General features: G+C 68.7%; 1 protein-coding gene across 1 annotated transcript; it reads left to right on the top strand.

Moving 5' to 3' along the window:
* Positions 1–1,914: 1,914 nt before the first annotated feature.
* B4GALNT4 (beta-1,4-N-acetyl-galactosaminyltransferase 4) lies at positions 1,915–16,547 on the top strand. The gene is made up of 20 exons (XM_069471905.1): positions 1,915–2,065; positions 5,185–5,288; positions 7,041–7,136; positions 7,219–7,314; positions 7,741–7,831; positions 7,907–8,007; positions 8,155–8,222; positions 8,484–8,562; positions 10,116–10,182; positions 10,284–10,418; positions 11,226–11,335; positions 11,493–11,593; positions 11,672–11,775; positions 11,845–12,745; positions 14,781–15,064; positions 15,233–15,386; positions 15,494–15,566; positions 15,644–15,797; positions 16,046–16,172; positions 16,424–16,547. Exons 1-20 carry the CDS (start codon positions 1,915–1,917, stop codon positions 16,545–16,547), a joined length of 3,120 nt encoding a protein of 1,039 aa, XP_069328006.1.
* Positions 16,548–21,538: the final 4,991 nt, after the last annotated feature.

The following is a 21,538-nucleotide window of genomic DNA, read 5'->3' as shown; positions in this document are numbered from 1 at the left end:
CTGTCCAACGCCGGCTTTCCAAAGCTGCTGTTCATGTGTCAAACAGACGTCAGCCCCCCAAGAGCTGCCACTCTAGCTGAGGCAAGCCTCCCCAAAACCACTCTAACCCATCACTCCATTTTATTTTCTTCATGGCACTTACCACCAGGCAACATTATTACATGTTCTCTTGTTTGTCTCTGCCGAGTAAAGCATAACCCCAGCAAGAAGGAACCTTCTCGTCTGGTTCATTACTGGGCCCACAGGTCTCAGGGTCCCCGGGACACAGGCAGTGTCTACCGGCCGGATGATGGGCACACGGGGACGCCAGGCAGTGGGAAGTGGCGGGAGGCGTTAGAGCACACGCGGCCACAAAGGTATGTGTGAGAATATGGGGTTCAGCGGAAATACAAGACACAGAATGAGCCATACAAACCAGTACTATTACTGTAGTGTTTAAAATACACACAGCTTGGTATACGTTTTAATGAAAACGCGCATAACAAACGTGGAAAGTGGACGGGAGGAGGGAGGGGATGAGAACAGGAGTTGATGGGGTGCAGGAAGGTTTGAAAAGATTTGGGTATTGTTCGCAGGTCAGATATAAACAGTGGGGTGTGACCAACTGGATTCTATGCCTGAGGTTGAAATAAAAGAGGCGACAGAGAGGCGGTATGGCGAACCTGGGTGCCCGTGACAGTGTGTGGCAGACCCGGAGTGGGGCGGCTAGGTGCTCTGCCCTGTGTGGTGGACCTGGAGGCCAACCCACCGGAGCGGCCGGGCAGGTGCCCTGGTTAACCGTCCCCGCTGAGCCCAGCCATTCCCAACCAGGGTGCACCCAGGCCAGGGTGCGAGTCCCCAGGTGACTCCAGCCCAGCCACCAGTCACTCCAGGCCATCCATGTCTTCCCACCTTCGGCCCGACGTCGTGGAGCAGAGAGAGCCGTGGCCTCGTCCCGCGTTCCTGACGCACAGGACCGACAGCTGTCGTTGCCGCCCCGAGGCTGGGGCTCCGTTACACAGCAGGGGGCGACTGAGCAGGAGGGGGAAGAGGCGCGCTGGCAGCTGCTGCGGGGGGTCTGGCGGGGGCAGCGCGGGCAGGGAGGGGCGGTGCGGCCCAGGCCAGGTCGGGAACCCGGCGCGGCGGCCAGGTGGACGCACACGTCGACCCGCAGCCCCGCAGCCCGAGCGCCCCGCTCCTCTCTCCGCAACCTCAGGGCGCCCTCCCGAGGCCCGAACTCTGACCTCGCCCCCCGCGGACCTGGCCCTCCAGGCCAAGGTGACTCCTCGCAGCCTCAGGGTGAAGCCTGGCCTCGCCGGAGCAACCCCCTGCCCGCATCATCCCCCTCGGCCAGCCCCAGGTGTCCCCGGCTCGTCGCCTCCCTCCGCTTTCCTCCATTTTGTCCGACCCCTTCCCTGGTCCCGCCGCTTCCAAGGGGCCCCCGAGACTCCTGGAGCAGCTGCCCGCCCGCCCCGCGCCCCGAGCGTCCCCAGGCCCGGCCGCGCCGCCCCTGTCCCCGCGTCGCCGTCCTCGGCGCCCCCGCGCGCCAGCCGCGCGGCCCAGGTGACGCGCGCGTCCGCGGAGCGGGAGCCGGCGCGGGAGCCGGCACACCCTGGCACGCCGCCCCGCCCCGCGCCGCGGATTGGCTCCCCGCGGCTGGCCCGGCCCGATTGGCGCGGCCGCCGGTCCGTTTCGCGGCGGCGGCTCCGCGGCGCGGGTGCCGCTCGGTCCCGCCGCGGCCCCGAGAAGCGCGGAGCCGCGAGCGGCCGGGCCGGGCGGGCGGGGGCCCCGCGAGCAGCCGCTCCCGCCGCTCCCGCCGCCCACCCGGGCCCGCGCCCAGGGCGGCGGACAAAGGGCCATGCGGGGCCGCGGGCGCTGAGCGCGGCGGGGCCGGGGATGCGGCGCCGCTGAGCGCGGCGGGGGCGGGCGGCCGCGATGCCGTGGTTCCCGGTGAAGAAGGTCCGCAAACAGATGAAGCTGCTGCTGCTGCTGCTGCTGCTCACCTGCGCCGCGTGGCTCACGTACGTGCACCTGAGCCTGGCGCGCCAGGGCCGCGCGCCGCGCCAGCGGCCGGGCTACGGGCGAGGTAGGGGGGACGCGCGCCTGGGGGCGGGGGGCAGCCAGGGCCAGACCCGCCGGAGCCCCGCCCGCGGCCCCCAGCTCTGCGATATTGGGGGAGGGGGCGCGGCTCTGCCGGACGCCCGGTGACGTCAGCAGTGACGTGCGCGACCCTCTTGGGGAGCGTCCCCGACCTGTGAGGTCTCGGACCTGGCCTGGATCCGGCGGGGCTGGAGCTAACGGTGGGTGGGCCGTTGGGGAGACTTCGCCCCCCGCCTCTGCTGGGGTTTCCTAGAGGCCCGAGAAGGCCCCACCGCCACCACTTGCCTGCTTAGCCGGGCCTCAGTTTCCCCATCTGCTGCCAGGGGGCGGGGAGGGCGGTCGCCCAGGAGTCCAGCCTCAGACCGGGGCCGGGCTGGCGGAGTGCAGTCAGAACCCTCTCTGGAGGGGACGCCCCCCTAAACCAGCGGTCTGGGTCCGAGCCGCCTGTGTGCTGCGGGGCGAGGCCTGGCACGCGTGCCCAGCCTGGGGAGCCCGAACTGCCCAGAGTAAACTCTGCCGGGGCCTCGCGCCACGTCCCCAGGGGGCAGTGAACCCACAAAGCAGATCAACTCTGGTGAGCTGGGGGAGGGCCCCTTGCAGATGGTGACCTTTGACACACAACTTTGGGGAAAGGGCACCCCAGACAGAGGAAGGCACGGGTGATGGTGGGAGGAGGGGGGCAGAGGGCCCCTGAACCTGGGTGCAAGGAAGGAGGGGAGCAGAGGGCCCCTGAACCTGGGGTGCAAGGAAGGGAGGGGGGCAGAGGGCCCCTGAACCTGGGGTGCAAAGCAAGGAGGGGGGCAGAGTGCCGCTGAACCTGGGGTGCAAGGAAGGAGGGGGGCAGAGGGCCCCTGAACCTGGGTGCAAAGCAAGGAGGGGGGCAGAGGGCCCCTGAACCTGGGTGCAAGGAAGGAGGGGACAGAGGGCCCCTGAACCTGGGGTGCAAGGAAGGAGGGGGGCAGAGGGCCCCTGAACCTGGAGTGCAAAGCAAGGAGGGGGGCAGAGGGCCCCTGAACCTGGGTGCAAGGAAGGGAGGTGAACAGCTCAAGGCAGGAGCAGAAGCCCCCCCTCGGGCAGGAAAGGTCCCAGCTGTGCTGCCTCTGACCCTGTGTAGGAAGCCGGGTGTCCTGAGGTTGGGGCCTGGGGTGGGGCTGTCTCCTCCTGCAGACTAGGAACAGTGATGTGACTCAGGACCCTGGGCTGCTCCACCTGAGGGGCCCAAAGCCCCCTGCTCAGCCCTACCTGCCCCCCACCTGCCCAAGCCCCCCGTCCCCTCCTGCGCCTGCACACCTCGCTCTGCAGAGTCTTACCAGCCCCCAGGCCACGGGTCCGGGGCTTGTCTGGACCCCCGGAGGGTCTCTGGGTTACCCCAACCTATGCGCCTCACAGCTGCCACACCCTCAAGAGACCCCAGCACTGCTCAATCCCTAAAAGAAGCCCCCCCAACAGCTGTCAGCAGATAGGGCAGGACCCAGAGCTGACCCCGTGACAAGTAACAGAACCAGCCCCTCCTTGGGCACCTCTGTGGCTTTCTGAAGCCCCAGCCCCCGCCCCCCCCCCAGTCTGGTTTCCTGACCAGCTGGAAGGGCCTGAGGAAGAGGAACCCCACTTTGGAGGAGCCCTCTGCTGCCGGTGGGCGGAGCTTCAAGAACAGGACTGTGGCTTCTCCTGGGAGGAGACTGTCTCCCAGGGGACAGTCTCTTTCCAGGGCCACCTTGGCCCAGGTCCTCTGGCAGACGGGACCGGGTGCCGGCTCCCCTCTGCCCAAGGTGGTGCCAGGGTTCCTTTGTCCCTGCCTTCAAAGACAGCAGGCGGCACTGGTGCCCTGGGCCAGAGCTGGCTGCTCCTGGGAGCAGCCGCCACCTGGGCCCCACAGGCCAGGGCTTGTGAGAAGCTGCGCACTGGGCAGGCCGAGGCTGTCCTGATCGCTGTGTCTGCAGCCCTGGGTGGTGTCCAGCAGGCTGTGCAGAGGTCCCTGAGGGAAGGCGGAGCCAGGGGCTGGGAGGCCCATCCGGACACACTGCGTGGGGCTCAAGCCCTGCAGGACAGTGGCAGCAGCCCAGGCCGGGACCCCGACCGCAGAAGGCTCCCAGCACTCCGAGGTGTCTGGACTTAGTTTGGGGGGCTGTAGGGATTTGGGCAGGGTGCTATAGGGGCTCATCTCCCAGCTGGGCAGGAGAGGGACTGGGGCAAGAACCTGGAAGGAGCCCTGGCGGGCCCTGCAGGGTCTCCGCAGGCAGAGATGGGGGCAGGGGGCCCAGCCCGCCACGTCTGAGCCCGCCGGTGCAGGATTTGCACTCCTGAGGGCTGGACTGAGGGACGGGCACGGGTGTCGAGGGACGGGCTTGGCCCTGAAGCAGAGGCTGCTCCGGGACAGGGCGTCCCTGGGTGGGCACCAGCAGGGGCAGAAGGGGTGAAGCGAAGCCTCCCCCGCACAGGCTGGTCCCCAGGGCATGCGGGATGTTTGGGTCCACAGCATATGGAGGACGTCCAGGAAGTGGAGGAGGCCCGAGGGGCAGGCTGTGGAGATGTCCACAGGCAGACTGGAGAAGGCTCCCCCAGGGGACAGTCTCTTTCCAGGGCCCCTTGGCCCAGGTCCTCTGGCTGACAGGACTGGGTGCTGGCTCCTCTCTGCCCAAGGTGGTGCCAGGGTTCCTTTGTCCCTGGCTTCAGAGACAGCAGGCGGCACCGGTGCCCTGGGCCAGAGCTGGTTCAGCCTGCGGGTGACAGTGCTGGCTTTCCAGGCCCCACTCCAGCACCTGGGAGAGTGCCGAGGGCAGGAGCAGTCCTGAGGGCTTCCTGGAGGCAGAGCCACTCGACGGGGAGGCTGGAAGGGTGTTCACGTGCACGCCTGTACACACCATGTGTGCACACGACTCTGCTCCCTCACCCCGCTGGGGGTTGGGAAGGACCTGGGAGGGCTCCGCCCCGGCTGCCCCACCAGAGGGGGGATTAGAAGGGTGGGCGTGATGAGTGGACGCCACAGCCTTCCTGCCCTGCTCCGGCCACGCGGGATGCGGGTTTCTGCCGCCCACTGACCCAGCAGCAGGTGCCGCAGCCTTGGAGAGAGCCTGCGCCCAGACATGCCTCACGTGCCACCCGCAGATGGCGAGAAGCTGACCAGTGTGACCGACGGCCAGGGTGTCCGGGCCGCGCCGTCCACACAGAGGGCCGAGGACTCCAGCGAGAGTCTCGAGGAGGAGCAGGTGGTGAGCCGGTGCAGGAAGAGCATGCGTGTACACAAGCACGCGAGAGCCCGCGGCCACTTGTGGCCTTGGGAGCCTGTCCGTGGGTGTGTGTAAGGGGCACGCGGCGCGGCCTGTCCGTGGGCCCCGGCACCAAGCGTGGACGGCCGTGCTGGCCTGGAGCCCCGGGTCTGAGTGCATGGACGTGCTGGCGTGTGGGGTGGCCCGTGTCTGCTTGGGCAGGTGTATTGGGGGTGACGTGCTGGGTGTTGGCGTGTGGGGTGGCCAGTGTCTGCTTGGGCAGGTGTATTGGGGGTGACGTGCTGGGTGTTGGCGTGTGGAGTGGCCAGTGTCTGCTTGGGCAGGTGTATGGGGGGTGACGTGCTGGGTGTTGGCGTGTGGGGTGGCCCGTGTCTGCTTGGGCAGGTGTATGGGGGGTGACGTGCTGGGTGTTGGCGTGTGGAGTGGCCAGTGTCTGCTTGGGCAGGTGTATTGGGGGTGACGTGCTGGGTGTTGGCGTGTGGGGTGGCCAGTGTCTGCTTGGGCAGGTGTATTGGGGGGTGACGTGCTGGGTGTTGGCGTGTGGGGTGGCCAGTGTCTGCTTGGGCAGGTGTATCGGAGGTGACGTGCTGGGTGTTGGCATGTGGGGTGGCCAGTGTCTGCTTGGGCGGGTGCATGGGGGGTGACGTGCTGGGTGTTGGCGTGTGGGGTGGCCAGTGTCTGCTTGGGCGGGTGTATTGGGGGGTGACGTGCTGGGTGTTGGCGTGTGGGGTGGCCAGTGTCTGCTTGGGCAGGTGCATGGGGGTGACGTGCTGGGTGTTGGCGTGTGGAGTGGCCAGTGTCTGCTTGGGCAGGTGCATGGGGGTGACGTGCTGGGTGTTGGCGTGTGGGATGGCCAGTGTCTGCTTGGGCAGGTGTATCGGAGGTGACGTGCTGGGTGTTGGCGTGTGGGGTGGCCAGTGTCTGCTTGGGCGGGTGCATGGGGGGTGACGTGCTGGGTGTTGGCGTGTGGGGTGGCCAGTGTCTGCTTGGGCGGGTGCATGGGGGGTGACGTGCTGGGTGTTGGCATGTGGGGTGGCCAGTGTCTGCTTGGGCAGGTGTATTGGGGGGTGACGTGCTGGGTGTTGGCGTGTGGGGTGGCCAGTGTCTGCTTGGGCAGGTGTATTGGGGGGTGACGTGCTGGGTGTTGGCGTGTGGGGTGGCCAGTGTCTGCTTGGGCAGGTGTATTGGGGGGTGACGTGCTGGGTGTTGGCGTGTGGGGTGGCCAGTGTCTGCTTGGGCAAGTGTATGGGGGGTGACGTGCTGGGTGTTGGCGTGTGGGGTGGCCAGTGTCTGCTTGGGCAGGTGTATCGGAGGTGACGTGCTGGGTGTTGGCATGTGGGGTGGCCAGTGTCTGCTTGGGCAGGTGTATTGGGGGGTGACGTGCTGGGTGTTGGCGTGTGGGGTGGCCAGTGTCTGCTTGGGCAGGTGTATGGGGGGTGACGTGCTGGGTGTTGGCGTGTGGGGTGGCCAGTGTCTGCTTGGGCAGGTGCATGGGGGGTGACGTGCTGGGTGCTGGCGTGTGGGGTGGCCAGTGTCTGCTTGGGCAGGTGCATGGGGGTGACGTGCTGGGTGTTGGCGTGTGGGATGGCCAGTGTCTGCTTGGGCAGGTGTATTGGGGGTGACGTGCTGGGTGTTGAAAGGGGTCTTTGTACAGTTACATCCTGGTGTGTGTGTGGTACGGTGGCTCCTCCCTGCCCCTCGACCCCTGACCCTGCTGCCCTTTCGCTCCCTCAGCCCGAAGGCCGGGACCCAAACATGCTGCTTCTGGGGGGCGCTGGGAGGCCCCCCTCCCTGAACCTCACCCGACAGACACCCCCGTGGCGGGAGGAGGTGAGCTCTGCTGGGCCTGCGGTGACCTGGGAGGTGGGGTGGAGTGGGCTGTGCAGGAGGTAAGGTCCTCCCCTCCCCCCAGTACAAGGGGCAGGTGAACCTGCACGTGTTCGAGGACTGGTGTGGGGGCGCCGTGGGCCACCTGAGAAGGAATCTGCACTTCCCGCTGTTCCCCCACGTGAGTGCCGGGAAGGGGGTGTGGGGCGGGCAGGAACCGGGAAGGGGGGTGCGGGGCGGGCAGGAGCCGGGAAGGGGGGTGCGGGGCGGGCAGGAACCGGGAAGGGGGGTGCAGGGTGGGCAGGAACCGGGAAGGGGGTACGGGGCGGGCAGGAGCCGGGAAGGGGGGTGCGGGGCGGGCAGGAGCCGGGAAGGGGGTGCGGGGCGGGCAGGAGCCGGGAAGGGGGTGCGGGGCGGGCAGGAGCCGGGAAGGGGGTGCGGGGCGGGCAGGAGCCGGGAAGGGGGGTGCGGGGCGGGCAGGAGCCGGGAAGGGGGGTGCGGGGCGGGCAGGAGCCGGGAAGGGGGGTGCGGGGCGGGCAGGAGCCGGGAAGGGGGTACGGGGCGGCCAGGAGCCGGCAGTGGGTCTGATGCTGTTGCTGCCCCCCAGCTCCGCACCACTGTGAAGAAGTTGGCCGTGTCCCCCAAGTGGAAGAACTATGGGCTCCGGATTTTTGGCTTCATCCACCCAGCAAGAGATGGTGCGGAGGTGGGGTGCCCTGGGGGAGGGGTGTCCTGAAGAGCCCCACCCCCCTGAGCCCTGTCTCACGGACTAGGCGATGTCCAGTTCTCGGTGGCTTCAGACGACAACTCTGAGTTCTGGCTCAGCCCGGACGAGAGCCCAGTGGCCGCCCAGCTTGTGGCCTTTGTGGGCAAGGTACCCCCGCCCCGCCCCCGCCCCCTCGGTCTCCGCCTGGCCTCCTGCAGCTCGGTCACCTGTCCCCTCCGGCCTCTTGGGAATGGGGACCCGGTGGGTCTGGTGCCCCCAAGCAGAGGGTGCACCACCTTGCTGTGTCACCCCCAGACTGGCTCTGAGTGGACGGCACCTGGGGAATTCACCAAGTTCAGCTCCCAGGTGTCCAAGCCCAGGCGGTGAGTGGCCCCGCGTGTGTGCTGCGCTCACCGGTGCATGCACACGTGTGTTCGTGCACGGGGGTGGGAGAGGGCGGCTGCGTGAGGTCCTCATCCCGTGCACACGCACACGCTGCGCAGATGCCACCCCGCCAGACCCCTGCCCTGCAAGGGACCAGCCCTGCAGGGTGAGGGAGCCGCCCACCCCCTTCTCTGGGCTCTCCACCTGTTTGGGGCTCCCGGGCCTGGTGGGGACACGACCCCAGCTCCTCGTGTCCCCAGGCTCATGGCCTCCCGGAGGTATTACTTCGAGGTGCTGCACAAGCAGGATGACCGGGGCTCGGACCACGTGGAAGTGGGCGTGAGTGCTGCCCCCTCCGCGGGAGCTTCCCGGGACCCCCTCCAGCTGCCCCTCCCCGGGAGCTTCCCGGGACCCCCTCCAGCTGCCCCCTCCGCGGGAGCTTCCCGGGACCCCCCTCCAGCTGCCCCCTCTGCGGGAGCTTCCCGGGACCCCCCTCCAGCTGCCCCCTCCCCGGGAGCTTCCCAGGACCCCCTCCAGCTGCCCCCTCCCCGGGAGCTTCCCGGGACCCCCCTCCAGCTGCCCCCTCTGCGGGAGCTTCCCGGGACCCCCCTCCAGCTGCCCCCTCTGCGGGAGCTTCCCGGGACCCCCCTCCAGCTGCCCCCTCCCCGGGAGCTTCCCGGGACCCCCCTCCAGCTGCCCCCTCTGCGGGAGCTTCCCGGGACCCCCCTCCAGCTGCCCCCTCCCCGGGAGCTTCCCGGGACCCCCCTCCAGCTGCCCCCTCTGCGGGAGCTTCCCGGGACCCCCCTCCAGCTGCCCCCTCCGCGGGAGCTTCCCGGGACCCCCCTCCAGCTGCCCCCTCCCCGGGAGCTTCCCGGGACCCCCTCCAGCTGCCCCCTCCCCGGGAGCTTCCCGGGACCCCCCTCCAGCTGCCCCCTCTGCGGGAGCTTCCCGGGACCCCCCTCCAGCTGCCCCCTCCCCGGGAGCCGACAGAGCAGATGCCCAGGCACGTGGGCCTGAGGCCGGGGGCTGTGCTCTGCCCGCTGGGGTCTCGGGGCTTCACTGAGGACGGACCCCGAGTGGAGTCTGGGAAGAGAGATGCCCAGCGGGGGTGCGGTGGGGAGAGTTTGGGGTGGGGGGTGCAGAGCAGGACAGGCACAAGGGAACGGACAAGTGTCTGTGGGATGCAGACGGGCCTGGTGGCTGCTCTGGACAGCTGGGGCTTTGTCCTGAGGAGGCAGTTGGAGCTGCGTTTCAGGGAAAGCCCGATGGCCACTGTGGAGAGGGACAGTGGCCTTTGGTCCTGAGCCAAGCAGATGGAGGGAGGGAAGGACACAGAGGACCCAGGGCCTGGCATCTGGCGGAGTCGGGGTGCTGGGCAGGGGCTCTTGGCCCCACACGTGGGATGCTGCGTGTGTCTGGTGTGGGGGGTATCACCCCTGCTCACCTGGGCAGAGGGCCCGGGCTGGAGACACAGGTGTGACGGGACCCTGAGGGCCCAGGATGAGCTGGGGCAGAAGGGCCCACGGCAGCCCCGGGAGCCCCAGGGTGGAAGGGTGGGAGGGGCACGGGGAGGCCTGCGGAGGGGTGCTGGGTCCGGAGGGCCAGCAGTGCCCCTGGGGTTGGAAGCCGTGGCCATGGGCCAGGACGATCTTGGGAAGTGCGGGAGGCCAGGGAGCCTGGGGTCCGGACCTGCCCCGGGGCCTCGGCCTTCTGGACCGCCTCCCCCCGCCTCCCCACCGCCCTTCTCGGGACCCCAGGACCCCTCTCCCACAGACCCTCCGAGCTTCCTGCATCCTTTAAGGGAATGTGCCCATGAGTCCCCAGCCCCAGCCAGGAAGACCCCTCCCTTCCCTCAGGTCCTGCCTCCAACCCCCGCCCTCTCTGCCCCCCAGTGGCGAGCCTTCCTGCCTGGCCTGAAGTTCGAGGTCATCGGCTCTGCCCACATCTCCCTGTACACAGGTGCGGGGGGCGCCTCTGGGGTAGTCTGGGGGGGCAGGGTTGAGAGGGTTCTGAGCACCCCTGGGAGCCCAGCATTGCTCTGCCCATTGCTCTGCCCACAGACGAGTCGGCCCTGAAGATGGACCACGTGGCCCACGTCCCCCAGTCTCCGGCCAGCCACGTGGGCAGGCATCAGCCGCAGGAGGAGCCCAGCGCAGACATGCTGCGGCCAGACCCCAGGGACACCTTCTTCCTCAGTGAGAGGGGGCCCGTGGGGGGCGGGGGGGCCTGTGCTCCAGCCACTCTGTGACCAGGGGGTCCGTGGGGGACGGGGGGGCCCGTGGGGGGCGGGGGGCCTGTGCTCCAGACACTCTGTGACCAGGGGGTCCATGGGGGGCAGGAGGGCCCATGGGGGGCGGGGGGCCTGTGCTCCAGCCACTCTGTGACCAGGGGGTCCGTGGGGGGCGGGGGGGGCCTGTGCTCCAGCCACTCTGTGACCAGGGGGTCCGTGGGGGGCGGGGGGCCTGTGCTCCAGCCACTCTGTGACCAGGGGGCCCGTGGGGGGCGGGGGGGGCCTGTGCTCCAGCCACTCTGTGACCAGGGGGCCCGTGGGGGGCAGGGGGGCCCGTGGGGGGCGGGGGGCCTGTGCTCCAGCCACTCTGTGACCAGGGGGTCCGTGGGGGGCGGGGGGGCCTGTGCTCCAGCCACTCTGTGACCAGGGGGCCCGTGGGGGGCAGGGGGGCCCGTGGGGGGCGGGGGGCCTGTGCTCCAGACACTCTGTGACCAGGAGGCCCGTGGGGGGCGGGGGGCCTGTGCTCCAGCCACTCTGTGACCAGGGGGTCCGTGGGGGGCCGGGGGGCCCGTGGGGGGCGGGGGGGCCTGTGCTCCAGCCACTCTGTGACCAGGGGGTCCGTGGGGGGCGGGGGGCCTGTGCTCCAGCCACTCTGTGACCAGGGGGTCCGTGGGGGGCGGGGGGGCCTGTGCTCCAGCCACTCTGTGACCAGGGGGTCCGTGGGGGGCGGGGGGCCTGTGCTCCAGCCACTCTGTGACCGCCCCTCCTGCAGCTCCGCGGATGGAGCCCTCGAGCCTGGAGGACGTGCTGGAGCCCTGCGCCTACGCCCCCACCTACGTGGTCAAGGACTTCCCCATCGCCAGATACCAGGGACTGCAATTTGTAAGACCCGGGACCCGGGACGCCTGTCCAAGCCTCCCCTGAACCTCCTCCGGCCCTCGGGGAGACTGCCCCCCCACGCCCTCTGCCCCGCCCCCACGCCCTCTGCCCCGCCCCCACGCCCTCTGCCCCGCCCCCACGCCCTCTGCCCCGCCCCCAGGTGTACCTCTCCTTCGTTTACCCCAATGACCACACCCGCCTCACTCACATGGAGACGGACAACAAGTGCTTCTACCGCGAGTCTCCGCTGTACCTGGAAAGGTAGGTGGGCGGGTGCTCCAGGAGCAGGTGGGGGCGGGGCTGTGGCTGGCGGGTCTCTGACGCCCCTCCCCTGCCCAGGTTTGGGTTCTATAAATACATGAAGATGGACGAGGAGGAGGAGGGGGAGGAAGATGACGAGGAGGAGGTCCAGCGCCGAGCCTTCCTCTTCCTCAACCCCGACGGTGAGCTGCCCCAGCGCCCCCAGCCCTCGCCTGGCTGGGCGTGGGGGCCTCAACCTGCGCTCTCTGCAGACCTCCTGGACGACGGGGAGCTGCTCGACAGCCTGGAGCCCAGGGAGCCGTCCCCACCGCAGAGCGGCCGCCTGTCCCCCGCCCCTGTGGCCCCCACCGAGGCCAGAGCCACGGCTGCCCAGCCAGCACCTCCCAGCCCCCAGGACGAGCGGAACCGGCGGCAGTCCCGGGCCCTGAGCTGGGCTGCGCGGGCCACCCGCACCTTGCCTCTCTTCCTGGGCCGCGCTCCGCCCCCCCGCCCTGCGGCCCAGCAGCCGGCCCCGAAGGTGTATGTGACCAGGGTGCGGCCAGGACAGCGGGCATCGCCCCAGGCCCCCGCGCCCCGCAGCCGGCACTGGTCACACTTCCCTGGCACCTTCCTGCGCCCCAGGCCTCTGCCCAGAGTGCAGCTGCGGGCGCCCCCGCGCCCACCCCGGCCCCACGGCCGCAGGACCGGCGGCCCCCAGGCCACACGGCTGCGGCCCCCCGCCCGGCTGCAGGCCTCCCAGGAGGGCCGGGAGGGCCAGGCGGGCACGCTGGGACCCGCGGGGCCCACAGTGGACTCGAACTCCTCGTCTGAAACACAGTCTGTGACCTCCTTCCTGAGCTTGTCCCAGGTGTCCAGGCCACAGCTGCCCGGGGAGGGCGAGGAGGAAGAGGAAGGGGAAGAGGATGGGGCCCCCGGTGACGAGGCTGCGTCAGAGGACAGCGAGGAGGCCGCTGGCCGGCCCCTCGGCCGCTGGCGGGAAGAGGCCATCGACTGGCAGCGCACGTTCAGCGTGGGCGCCGTGGACTTCGAGCTGCTGCGCTCAGACTGGAACGACCTGCGGTGCAACGTGTCCGGGAACCTGCAGCTGCCGGAGGCCGAGGCGGTGGATGTGGTGGCCCAGTACATGGAGCGGCTCCACGCGCGCCATGGCGGGTACGGGCGCAGCTGGGGAGGAGACGCCGGCCTCAGCCCTTCCCCGGGCTCCACAGTGTGCGGGTGGGGCTGACGCGTCCCCCAGGGAAGCCCCAGGCCCTGCCCAGCCTTCCTACTGCCCAGAGCCTTGTCTACCCGTGGGGGCCTCCCAGGGCTGGCTCCCCTGTCCCCGTCCCTGCAAGCCCCACGTCTGCCACCCAGGACCTGGGCCCAAGGATGGAGCCACAGAAGTCAGCATCAGTCCCTGCCAGTTGCTGGGCAGATGGCCCCGTTCAGGGGCCAGAAACCGCCGAGGGCGAAGCCCAGGACCTCTGGGCCTGACTGCAGGGGAGGTGCAGAGTTCTTGGCCCCTCCGGTGCCCCCAGGCCCCAGGATCCAGTCCTGTCTCCACCGCATGCAGGCAGGGGAGCAAGGGGGCTAATTTGGTCTCAGGAGGCCCTGTGGCATTCCCTAAGAAGAGGGGGTTTCCTCTGTGCACAGCCTTGAAAACGCGGTAGAATCTGTATGGGGACAGTGGTGACCTGGGGCAAAGGCTGCTTCAAGGGCAGGAGGCCGGGGTGGCGGGGGGCAGAGGACCAAGACAGAGCCATGCTCAGGACTCATTTTTCTTGTGCACGACAGGTTTTGGGCAGGGTCGGAGTTTGACCCCTTTGTGCCACTGCCTGGGGGAAGCCCAGGACGGTGACTGACAGGCTTGGGCCCCAGGGCTGGGGGTGCTGGATTCTGGGCAGCTCGGGACACACCTGCCTTTGGCTCTAAGCGTCCCCAGAGTGAGCAGCTCATCATCCCCTGGGCATGAGGGCATCTGTCCAGCCAGGGTGGTCATGGCTGTGCCCTACTTTTGCCCATCTGGGTGCAAAGGTCTGTGTGGCCCCAAGGAGCAAGAGTGTAGAGAGACAGTATCTGGGGCAGAAAGTCCCCAACACTTGGTGTGAGCATGGTGGGGATGGGCAGGAGTTGGGGGAGCAATTTGGACTCCTCAGTGGTCACCCCGGGGCCCCCAGGTGAAGGGTCCTGGTCTCCCATAAGGCAGAATGGCCAGACCTTGGCCTAGGGCAGGGTCCTGTGTGTGTGTGTGTTTTAGTTTTTTTTTGTTTTTTTTTTTTTGAGACAGAGTCTCGCTTTGTTGTCCAGGCTACAGTGAGTGCAGTGGCGTCTGCCTAACTCACACCAACCTCAAACTCCTGGGCTCAAGCAATCCTCCTGCCTCAGCCTCCCGAGTAGCTGGGACTACAGGCATGCGCCACCATGTCTGGCTAATTTTTTCTATATATTTTTAGTCCAGTTAATTTCTTTCTATTTTTTTTTTTAGTAGAGACAGGGGTCTCACTCTTGCTCAGGCTAGTCTCGAACTCCTGACCTCGAGCGATCCTCCCGCCTCGGCCTCCCAGAGTGCTGGGATTACAGGCGTGAGCCACCGCGCCCGGCCAGGGTCCTGTGTTTTCAGGATGGGGAGAGGGGGGCGCCGCGTGGGCAGGGAGAAGAGAAGGGCGGGGCTGGCAGCGGGTCCGTTAGGATCAGGACAGCCCTGAGCTGGCGCCTGGGGCAAAAGGAGGCTCCTCAGCACCCTGGCTGGGGCCACCGCAGGACAGTGGGAAGCGGGAGTCTGCCCCCCCCCACCCCCCAACCCCCTCCCCCCCCAGGGCGAGCCGTAAGGCCACAAGTGAGGAGCTGCTTAAGGTCCTAGGATGCCCTTTGGGGCCCTGGAACCTTGTCCCGGGGCAGTGGAGAAGTCCTGAAGGTTTCTGGGCAGGGGAGTAACCCGACAGGCCGGCGGGGCCTAACCGTTACTTCGGACGTGAGCGGGGCCAGAGGCCGCGGGGCTTGGGGGTGCGGCCTGGGGAGGGGGCGGTGCAAAGTCGGCTGGAGGTGTGGTGCGGGGCGTGGCGGGGAGGGAGGCTTGGAGCTGTCCCGCCCACCCCCGCGGTCTGCTCAGTTCCCGGGGCTGGTGGCGAGACCCGCAGGGAGAACCGGGGTTGGGGTGCGGGCTCGAAGCCCAGGGCTCTAGTCTGGGCCTGACCGCCCCGCCCCGCAGGCGCTTTGCGCTTCTGCGCATCGTGAACGTGGAGAAGCGCCGGGACTCCGCGCGGGGGAGCCGCTTCCTGCTGGAGCTGGAGCTGCAGGAGCGCGGGGGCGGCCGCCTGCGCCTGTCCGAGTACGTCTTCTTGCGACTGCCTGGGGCGCGCGCCGGGGACGCCGACGGAGAAAGTCCCGAGCCCGTGCCCGCCGCCTCCGTGCGCCCCGACGGCCGCCCGGAGCTCTGCCGGCCACTGCGCCTGGCCTGGCGCCAGGACGTGATGGTGCACTTCATCGTGCCAGGTGGGCAGGGCGGTGGGAGGCCCACCTAGGGGGGCGCCCCAGGAGGCCTCGTGGGAATGGGGACCTGATGCCGGGGACAGGGCGTGGGGCGGCTGGGATGAGGCTCTCCCGAGCCGGGGCCGCAAGGGCGAGTTGGGGGTCGGCTCAACGTGCGCCCCCTTCCTCCAGTGAAGAACCAGGCGCGCTGGGTGGCGCAGTTCCTGGCGGACATGGCCGCGCTGCACGCGCGCACCGGGGACGCGCACTTCAGCGTGGTCCTGGTGGATTTCGAGAGCGAGGACATGGACGTGGAGCGGGCCCTGCGCGCGGCGCGGCTGCCCCGGTAACGGCGCCCCACCGCCTGGGAGCACCCAGAGCGTCTTCCCTCCCCCGGGCGCTGGGTCTTCCCGACCCCCACCCCAGGGATCAGTGCCTGTGACTCCCCCGCAGGTACCAGTACCTGAGGCGAACCGGAAACTTCGAGCGCTCCGCCGGGCTGCAAGCTGGAGTGGACTCGGTGGAGGTCTGTGGGCGAGGGGGTGTCGGGCGCAGGAGGGTGCCGAGGGAGGAGAGGCGGGGCTCAGACCTCCCGGCCCGCAGGACGCCAGCAGCATCGTTTTCCTCTGCGACCTGCATATCCACTTCCCCGCCAACATCCTGGACGGCATCCGCAAGCACTGCGTGGAGGGCCGGCTGGCCTTCGCGCCCGTGGTCATGCGCCTGGGCTGCGGGAGCTCCCCGGGGGACCCGCACGGTAATGCCCCAGTGTCCCCGCCCCGCAGTAATGCCAGGGGTCCCTCCAGCCACGAAGGTAGAGTCACCTGGAGTGCCCAGGACCCCTGCCTCCCCCAGTCCCCAGCGCCTCCCCAGTACCCCAGTCCTGAGGGGCTCCTGGCTATGACCCAGCGCCAAGAGGTGACACCGAGAGCCCTGTGGTGGTGGCCCTTTGGGGAGGAAGCCTTGCAGGCCCTGGCTCTGAGAGGCACCCCCTCCTTGCCCCAGGCTACTGGGAGGTGAACGGCTTCGGCCTCTTCGGGATTTACAAGTCAGACTTCGACCGGGTCGGAGGCATGAACACGGAGGAGTTCCGAGACCGGTGGGGGGGCGAGGACTGGGAGCTGCTGGACAGGTGACCACCGCCCCCACCTCTGGACGGGGAGGGGGTTACGGCCCTCGGGAGCCTCGTGCTGAGGTCTCTGCCCCCCATCCCCCAGGATCCCGTGGGCCCAGAGACCACTCCCCACCCCCGGGGTCCTGCAGACACGCGGACAGCCTTGAACTGATTGTGCCCCGTCCTGTAGGCCCTCTGGTGGCCCTGAGCCCCGACCCTGACACCCCGAGCCCCGGACCAGGGTCCTGACGTGCCCTGCCCTCCCCCAGGGTCCTGCAGGCGGGGCTGGAGGTGGAGCGGCTCCGCCTGAGGAACTTCTACCACCACTTCCACTCCCGGAGAGGCATGTGGGGCACACGCACCAGGGGGGGCGCCCGAGAGGCTGGATCCTGAAGACGGCGACCCCCCCCCCCCGACCGCCGGATTCCAGGGCGGCCCTGAGCCCCGTCCCCAGGGCCCCGGCAGGGCTCACCGTACGGCGCAGCCACCACCTGTGCCCACCCCTCTCTGGCCTTCCGGGGGGGCCCTGCTCCATGCTCCTCCCGAGAGGCAGCCTTCACAGCAGGTGGGGGCCTGGCCGTGGTCCCCACACTCTGCCATGATTTCTGTGAAATTTTGCTGTAGCGATGACATTGTTTTCAGGATTTCCGGGAGTTCTGTCTGTTCCGTTTTTTATTCAGAATGAAATGAAATATTTTTTTTAGTTCTGACTTGTCCTCTGTGCCTTGTTCTCTGGGGGGGGGGGCAGGGAGTCCTGGACCCCCGGGTGCTGCCCCCTACCCTGGACACTCCCTCTCGCTTGCCCCACCCTCCGCTCCCAGACCACTGGGCCCCGAGGCGGGGGGGGTTTCTTCCACCTGAGCCTGTGGAGTCCGGTCTCCGCGACACGCCGGCCCTCCCCACCCCGAGCAGAGAGCAGGTGGCCGTCCCCAGTCAGTCCCCTTTGCTCTTACAACAGAACCTGGGTGTCGGTCCCACCTCACCCGCTGGGGTCCTGTGCTGGGCTGGGGGTGGCCAGGACCGCGCCGCCCTTGGGGTCTCGGCTTGTTCTCAGCCTGGGAGGGAGGCCCGCGCTCTGGGCCTGTGCGGGTTCCTACGGCTGCTGTAACAAGTGTCCTGGAATTCAGGTGTCGGCAGGGCGGTTTTCCTTCCCGAGACTCCAGGGGCCGCGTGGGAGATCCCTGCCAAGCTTAGCAGTCGGCATCTTCCTCCTCTGCCTCCGTCGTCCCATCGCCTGTGACGCTGCCGCTCCTGCCCCACTCTCGCAAGGACCCTGATGGGTGCTGTGGGCCCAGAGAGCCCCGATGACGTCCCCTTCACCACGTCACATCTGCAAAGCCCCTTTGCCCGGCGAGGCCACGGCCACAGGTTCTGGGACCAGCGCGGGGGTCACATTCTGCCGCTCACGCGGGTGGAAAGCAGCCCACGCGGTCCTCGAGGCTCACCCAGGCTGCATCCGCGGGTCCTCCTCGCCGTGGACGCCGGGCAGCCGGAAGGGTGGAGCTGAAGGAGGCACCAGGTGGACACTCCAGTTTGGCTCCAAGAAGATTCTAGAGACGGCAACGCTGGCAGGGTTAGGGAAGGGGCATCGGTTCTGGGGCTGCAGGCGTGGGCAGACATTCAGTCACCGGCGTCACTCGGGCCTCGCAAGTCCTGCTGGGCCGCAGGGCACAGGCGCCCCAGGGTGGGACCCGACGGACCTACACCAGCCCCGCGGTGCTGCCGCTCGGTGCGCCCGAGTGTCCGGTCCAGGGGGGGCTGCTTCCATGCACAGGTGCTTCACGACCGGAGAAGAACCAGCCTTGGGTCCGGGGGCACCTACCGACTCCAGGAACCACGGAGAGACGAGACGGAGAGGACAGGCAGAAGTTGCGCGTCAGAGGAGGCCTGGGCCCCGGGAAGCAGGAGCAGCTCCGCACACAGGCCCGCGGGATCCGCACCGGCTCACGCGTGCGTCCTCGTCTCTGTGCACCTGTTTCTCCGGCGTCCGCCCTGCGTCGGGCACCGAGGGAACAGCAGTGGGGACAGACGGAAGCGCTGCCGCCCGGAACGCGAATCCTAGCGCAGCGTGGGGAGCGCGGGGCCGGTGTGCCGTTTGAGGGAGCTTTTAAAAAGCCAGTGGTGGAAACAAGGAAACACAAATCCTCTGGCAGCACCTGAGAAAGAAAGGGAAGAGAAAAAAAGAGTCTTTACAACATTAAAGCCACTTCAGCAACTTCAAAAAATAAGAATGGGCGGAGTGCAAAGCCCAGTGGGGAGCGCAGGAGGCAAGCTGGAGAGGGCACGGGGGTCAGACAGGGCGGGCGCAGAGGTGACCCCGAGAGGCAGAAGGACGCAGACCTGCCGGCAACACAGCAGAAGAGAAGTTTCCGAACTACACGGAGTCGAAAGCTGGAAATGTTGATGCCAAAAAGCTCCTGGGCTTCTGGAGAAAGACCCCGTGGGCATCGGACGGTGGGAGTGAGTCGCCCACCTGCCCGGGAGGGCCCGGCGGGATCCAGCAGCTGGAAGTCGGGGAAACGTCTGCCGAGGCCCAAGGCGAGAAAGCAAAGCGGCGCCCAGAGCGGCACAGCCCGGACTCAGCCGGAGCCACCGAGCTCAGAGCGCCAGGCCTTCGGGAGCCAACCAAGGTGGAGAGAGACAAGCAGCCCCCGAGGGCCGTGAGGACAGCAGAGGACTCACAGGCACAGGGGATGAATCTGTGTCCTTTGATGAAACGAAACAAACCCTAAACCACAGAGAGAGGGCAAACAGCATAACCCTCCTCTCTGGCCTGTTCCCAGTGAGGGACCACCGGGGACCCTGCCAAGACGCCCCGCCCCGCCAGCTTGCCCCCAGCCCACTCCTGCTGCCACTCACGGTCACTTCTGGAAACCTATGAGCCTTGCAGAGCCTCAGTTTCCCCATCTGTAAAGCAGGGTCCCGGCGAGGACGGAGGACAGTAGGAACACAGTGTGCCGGGCACTCCATTGTCCCTGCTGCAGGGACGGGCGCCCACCGGTGTGGGGGAGCAGCTGCTGCTCTCCAGCCCCTGCCACTGCCAGGCCACCGTGGGGCCACCAGCCACTGCCCCCCGTCTCGCTGCCTCCCGGCCCCTCTGTCCACTCTCCCACGGAGGCTGGCGCCCCCTGGGAAAGCACCCCCTACTCCCAGCCCCTCTCCCCCACCAGGATCTGTCCATCGGCTCCAGCCACTCTGCTCCCTCCGGGGTCCTTCAGCGCCTTTTGGGGACCTCTGGAGAGCAGCCACAATGTCCCTGTGGCCACCCTGACGGGCAGCGTTGCTTGTGGGCGGCTGAGCGTGGTCACGTCTGTGCCCTGCCAGACCCCAGGGGGCTCCCAGAGACCCATCCCCAGACAGCCGGGGCAGCCCCAGGAAGAGCTCCGGGCGTCTGTGAAAGGACAAGCGGCGGGACAGGACAGACGCCGTGAGGACCGCGGTGTGCACAGACAGAAGCCCCGCCCCGCCCCGCCCTCTGCTACTTCCAGCGAGGGCACGAGGCAGGGGTGGGGGCCCAGGGGCTGGAGCCGCCCCACCCGCAGCCCAGGGTTGGGGCAGGGGCCAGGGCGGTGCTCACGGGGGGCCCGGGCTGGACTTGGCTGGAGCCGGACCCAGATGTCGGAAGGGTCTGGAGCCTCGCCCACACCTGGAGGTCACACGGACCCTCCCACCCCGGCCCTGCCGGCTGCCTGGCGGAGGACCGGCTTCAGCACACTCCTGGGTTTTGTTCTGGAAGATTACTCTGCTTTTCACATCCTCGCGCCTTTCTCCCCAACCTCCCCCTCCTGCTGTGTGAGACCCACCACGGCCCCCCTCCACCTGGGGTCCGACCTCCCGCTGGGCGCACCCAGGTGGGGTGGCGCAGCCCCTGCACCGGCCCCGCCCCGCCCACCCCAGCTGCGCTCTGGGAGGGACCTGCCACCGGGGGACCCACCTGGCCCTGCCCACCCTTGGAGACCCCAGCTCCCGGGCCCCCAGCCTGCTGGCCACCGCAGGGGGTCCAGGCCCTGCCGCTCACACGGAGCCCCCTCCTCTTTGCTTCTTAAGCTCCCTGGGTGATGCCTCCCTGCTGCCACCTCCTCCAGGAAGCCCACTTTCACGCATCCTCCTTGTGCTTCCTCCCCAGTGCTGCTCCAGGGAGGGGGACACTCGGGGACCACAGAGCCGATTGCCGGTTGGTCGCAGGAGTTGGGCAGGGCCCCTCCCAGTCTGGGGCTGGCGGGGAGGCGGCTCCACAGTCTTCACCAGCCTCAGGCCACAGCGGCAGAGGAAAGAGCCCAGGTTCGGCTTCCCGGGCAGGCACTGGGCCGCAGAGACACAGGACACCACGGGCTGCCAGGAGACCCTCAGGGCTCCCGCAAACCAAAGCCCCTCTGTCCCCACGTGGCCCGGGCCGTCCACGCGAGGCCCTCTCACAAGCCTCTTGGGCGAGCTGCCCTGTCACGCTGCCCAGGTGGGCCTGGGGGACCCGGCAGGGGACGGGGGGGGGGGGGGGAGGGGGGCGGAGGGCGGGCCCGGCCCGTCCCAGGTGTCCGCCTCCAGGCCTGCTGTGTGCCGCACAAACTTGTCTCCCGGGATTTTTCCACACGAAACGCATCTCCCAGGGAAGCAACCGGTCTGATGAGCTGGGCGTTCCCACTCCGCCCGGCGGGGTCCCCGAAGCCCTGTCCAGAGGCTGCCCGGCACGGCCGGGCCCGGGATGGAGCCCAGGACGACGCCACCGGCAGCAGCGGCCTCTGCAGTCAGCCAAGGGCCTGGTGGGCTCTGGACCCCGGGCAGGGTAGGCCTCCCGCCCCGCCTGCCACCCCCAGCTGCCCCGGGACCCCCCCAGCCCTCACTGTTCAGGGGACCCTGCCCCTCTCCTCTAACGCCCCACAGACCCCTGATCCCCACCCTCCAGCTCCTGCTCCTAGTCCTGACCTCACCCCAATGCTGCCTCCTGGCCGGGACCCCTTCCTACCCCCGCCTCTGCCCCAGCCACCCCCCCACCAAGGCACTGTCTTTGGGGGACCAGAGCAGAGGCAGGTGCCTGGGGGACAGCCCCAAGCCCAGGGCCAGGGTCCAGGCGGAGGCAGGGGGAAGCCCTGGTGGCATGTTGAAACCCTCCGTCCCCCACCCGGGCCCTCCCAGGCTTATCCCCAGCCCCCCAGTCTACCCGGGGCTTGTCCCGGATGCCAGGACTGAGCAGAGGACCTGAGCACGCCATCCAGGTCCTGGGCTGCTGGAGGGCCATCTCCTGGGGACAAGCCTGCTTGGCCTCCCCTGCCCTCCCCCTTCCCAGACTCCTGGGCCCCCGTCCCACCCCCTGTCCCCCCAGACTCCTGGGCCCCCGTCCCACCCCCTGACCCCCCAGACTCCTGGGCCCCCGTCCCATCCCCTGTCCC

The sequence above is a fragment of the Eulemur rufifrons genome, chromosome 6 (genome assembly GCF_041146395.1).
Source record: "Eulemur rufifrons isolate Redbay chromosome 6, OSU_ERuf_1, whole genome shotgun sequence".
Lineage (NCBI taxonomy): Eukaryota > Metazoa > Chordata > Mammalia > Primates > Lemuridae > Eulemur > Eulemur rufifrons.
Note: the sequence above shows the minus strand (reverse complement) of the source record. Positions and strands in the feature narration are given on the sequence as shown.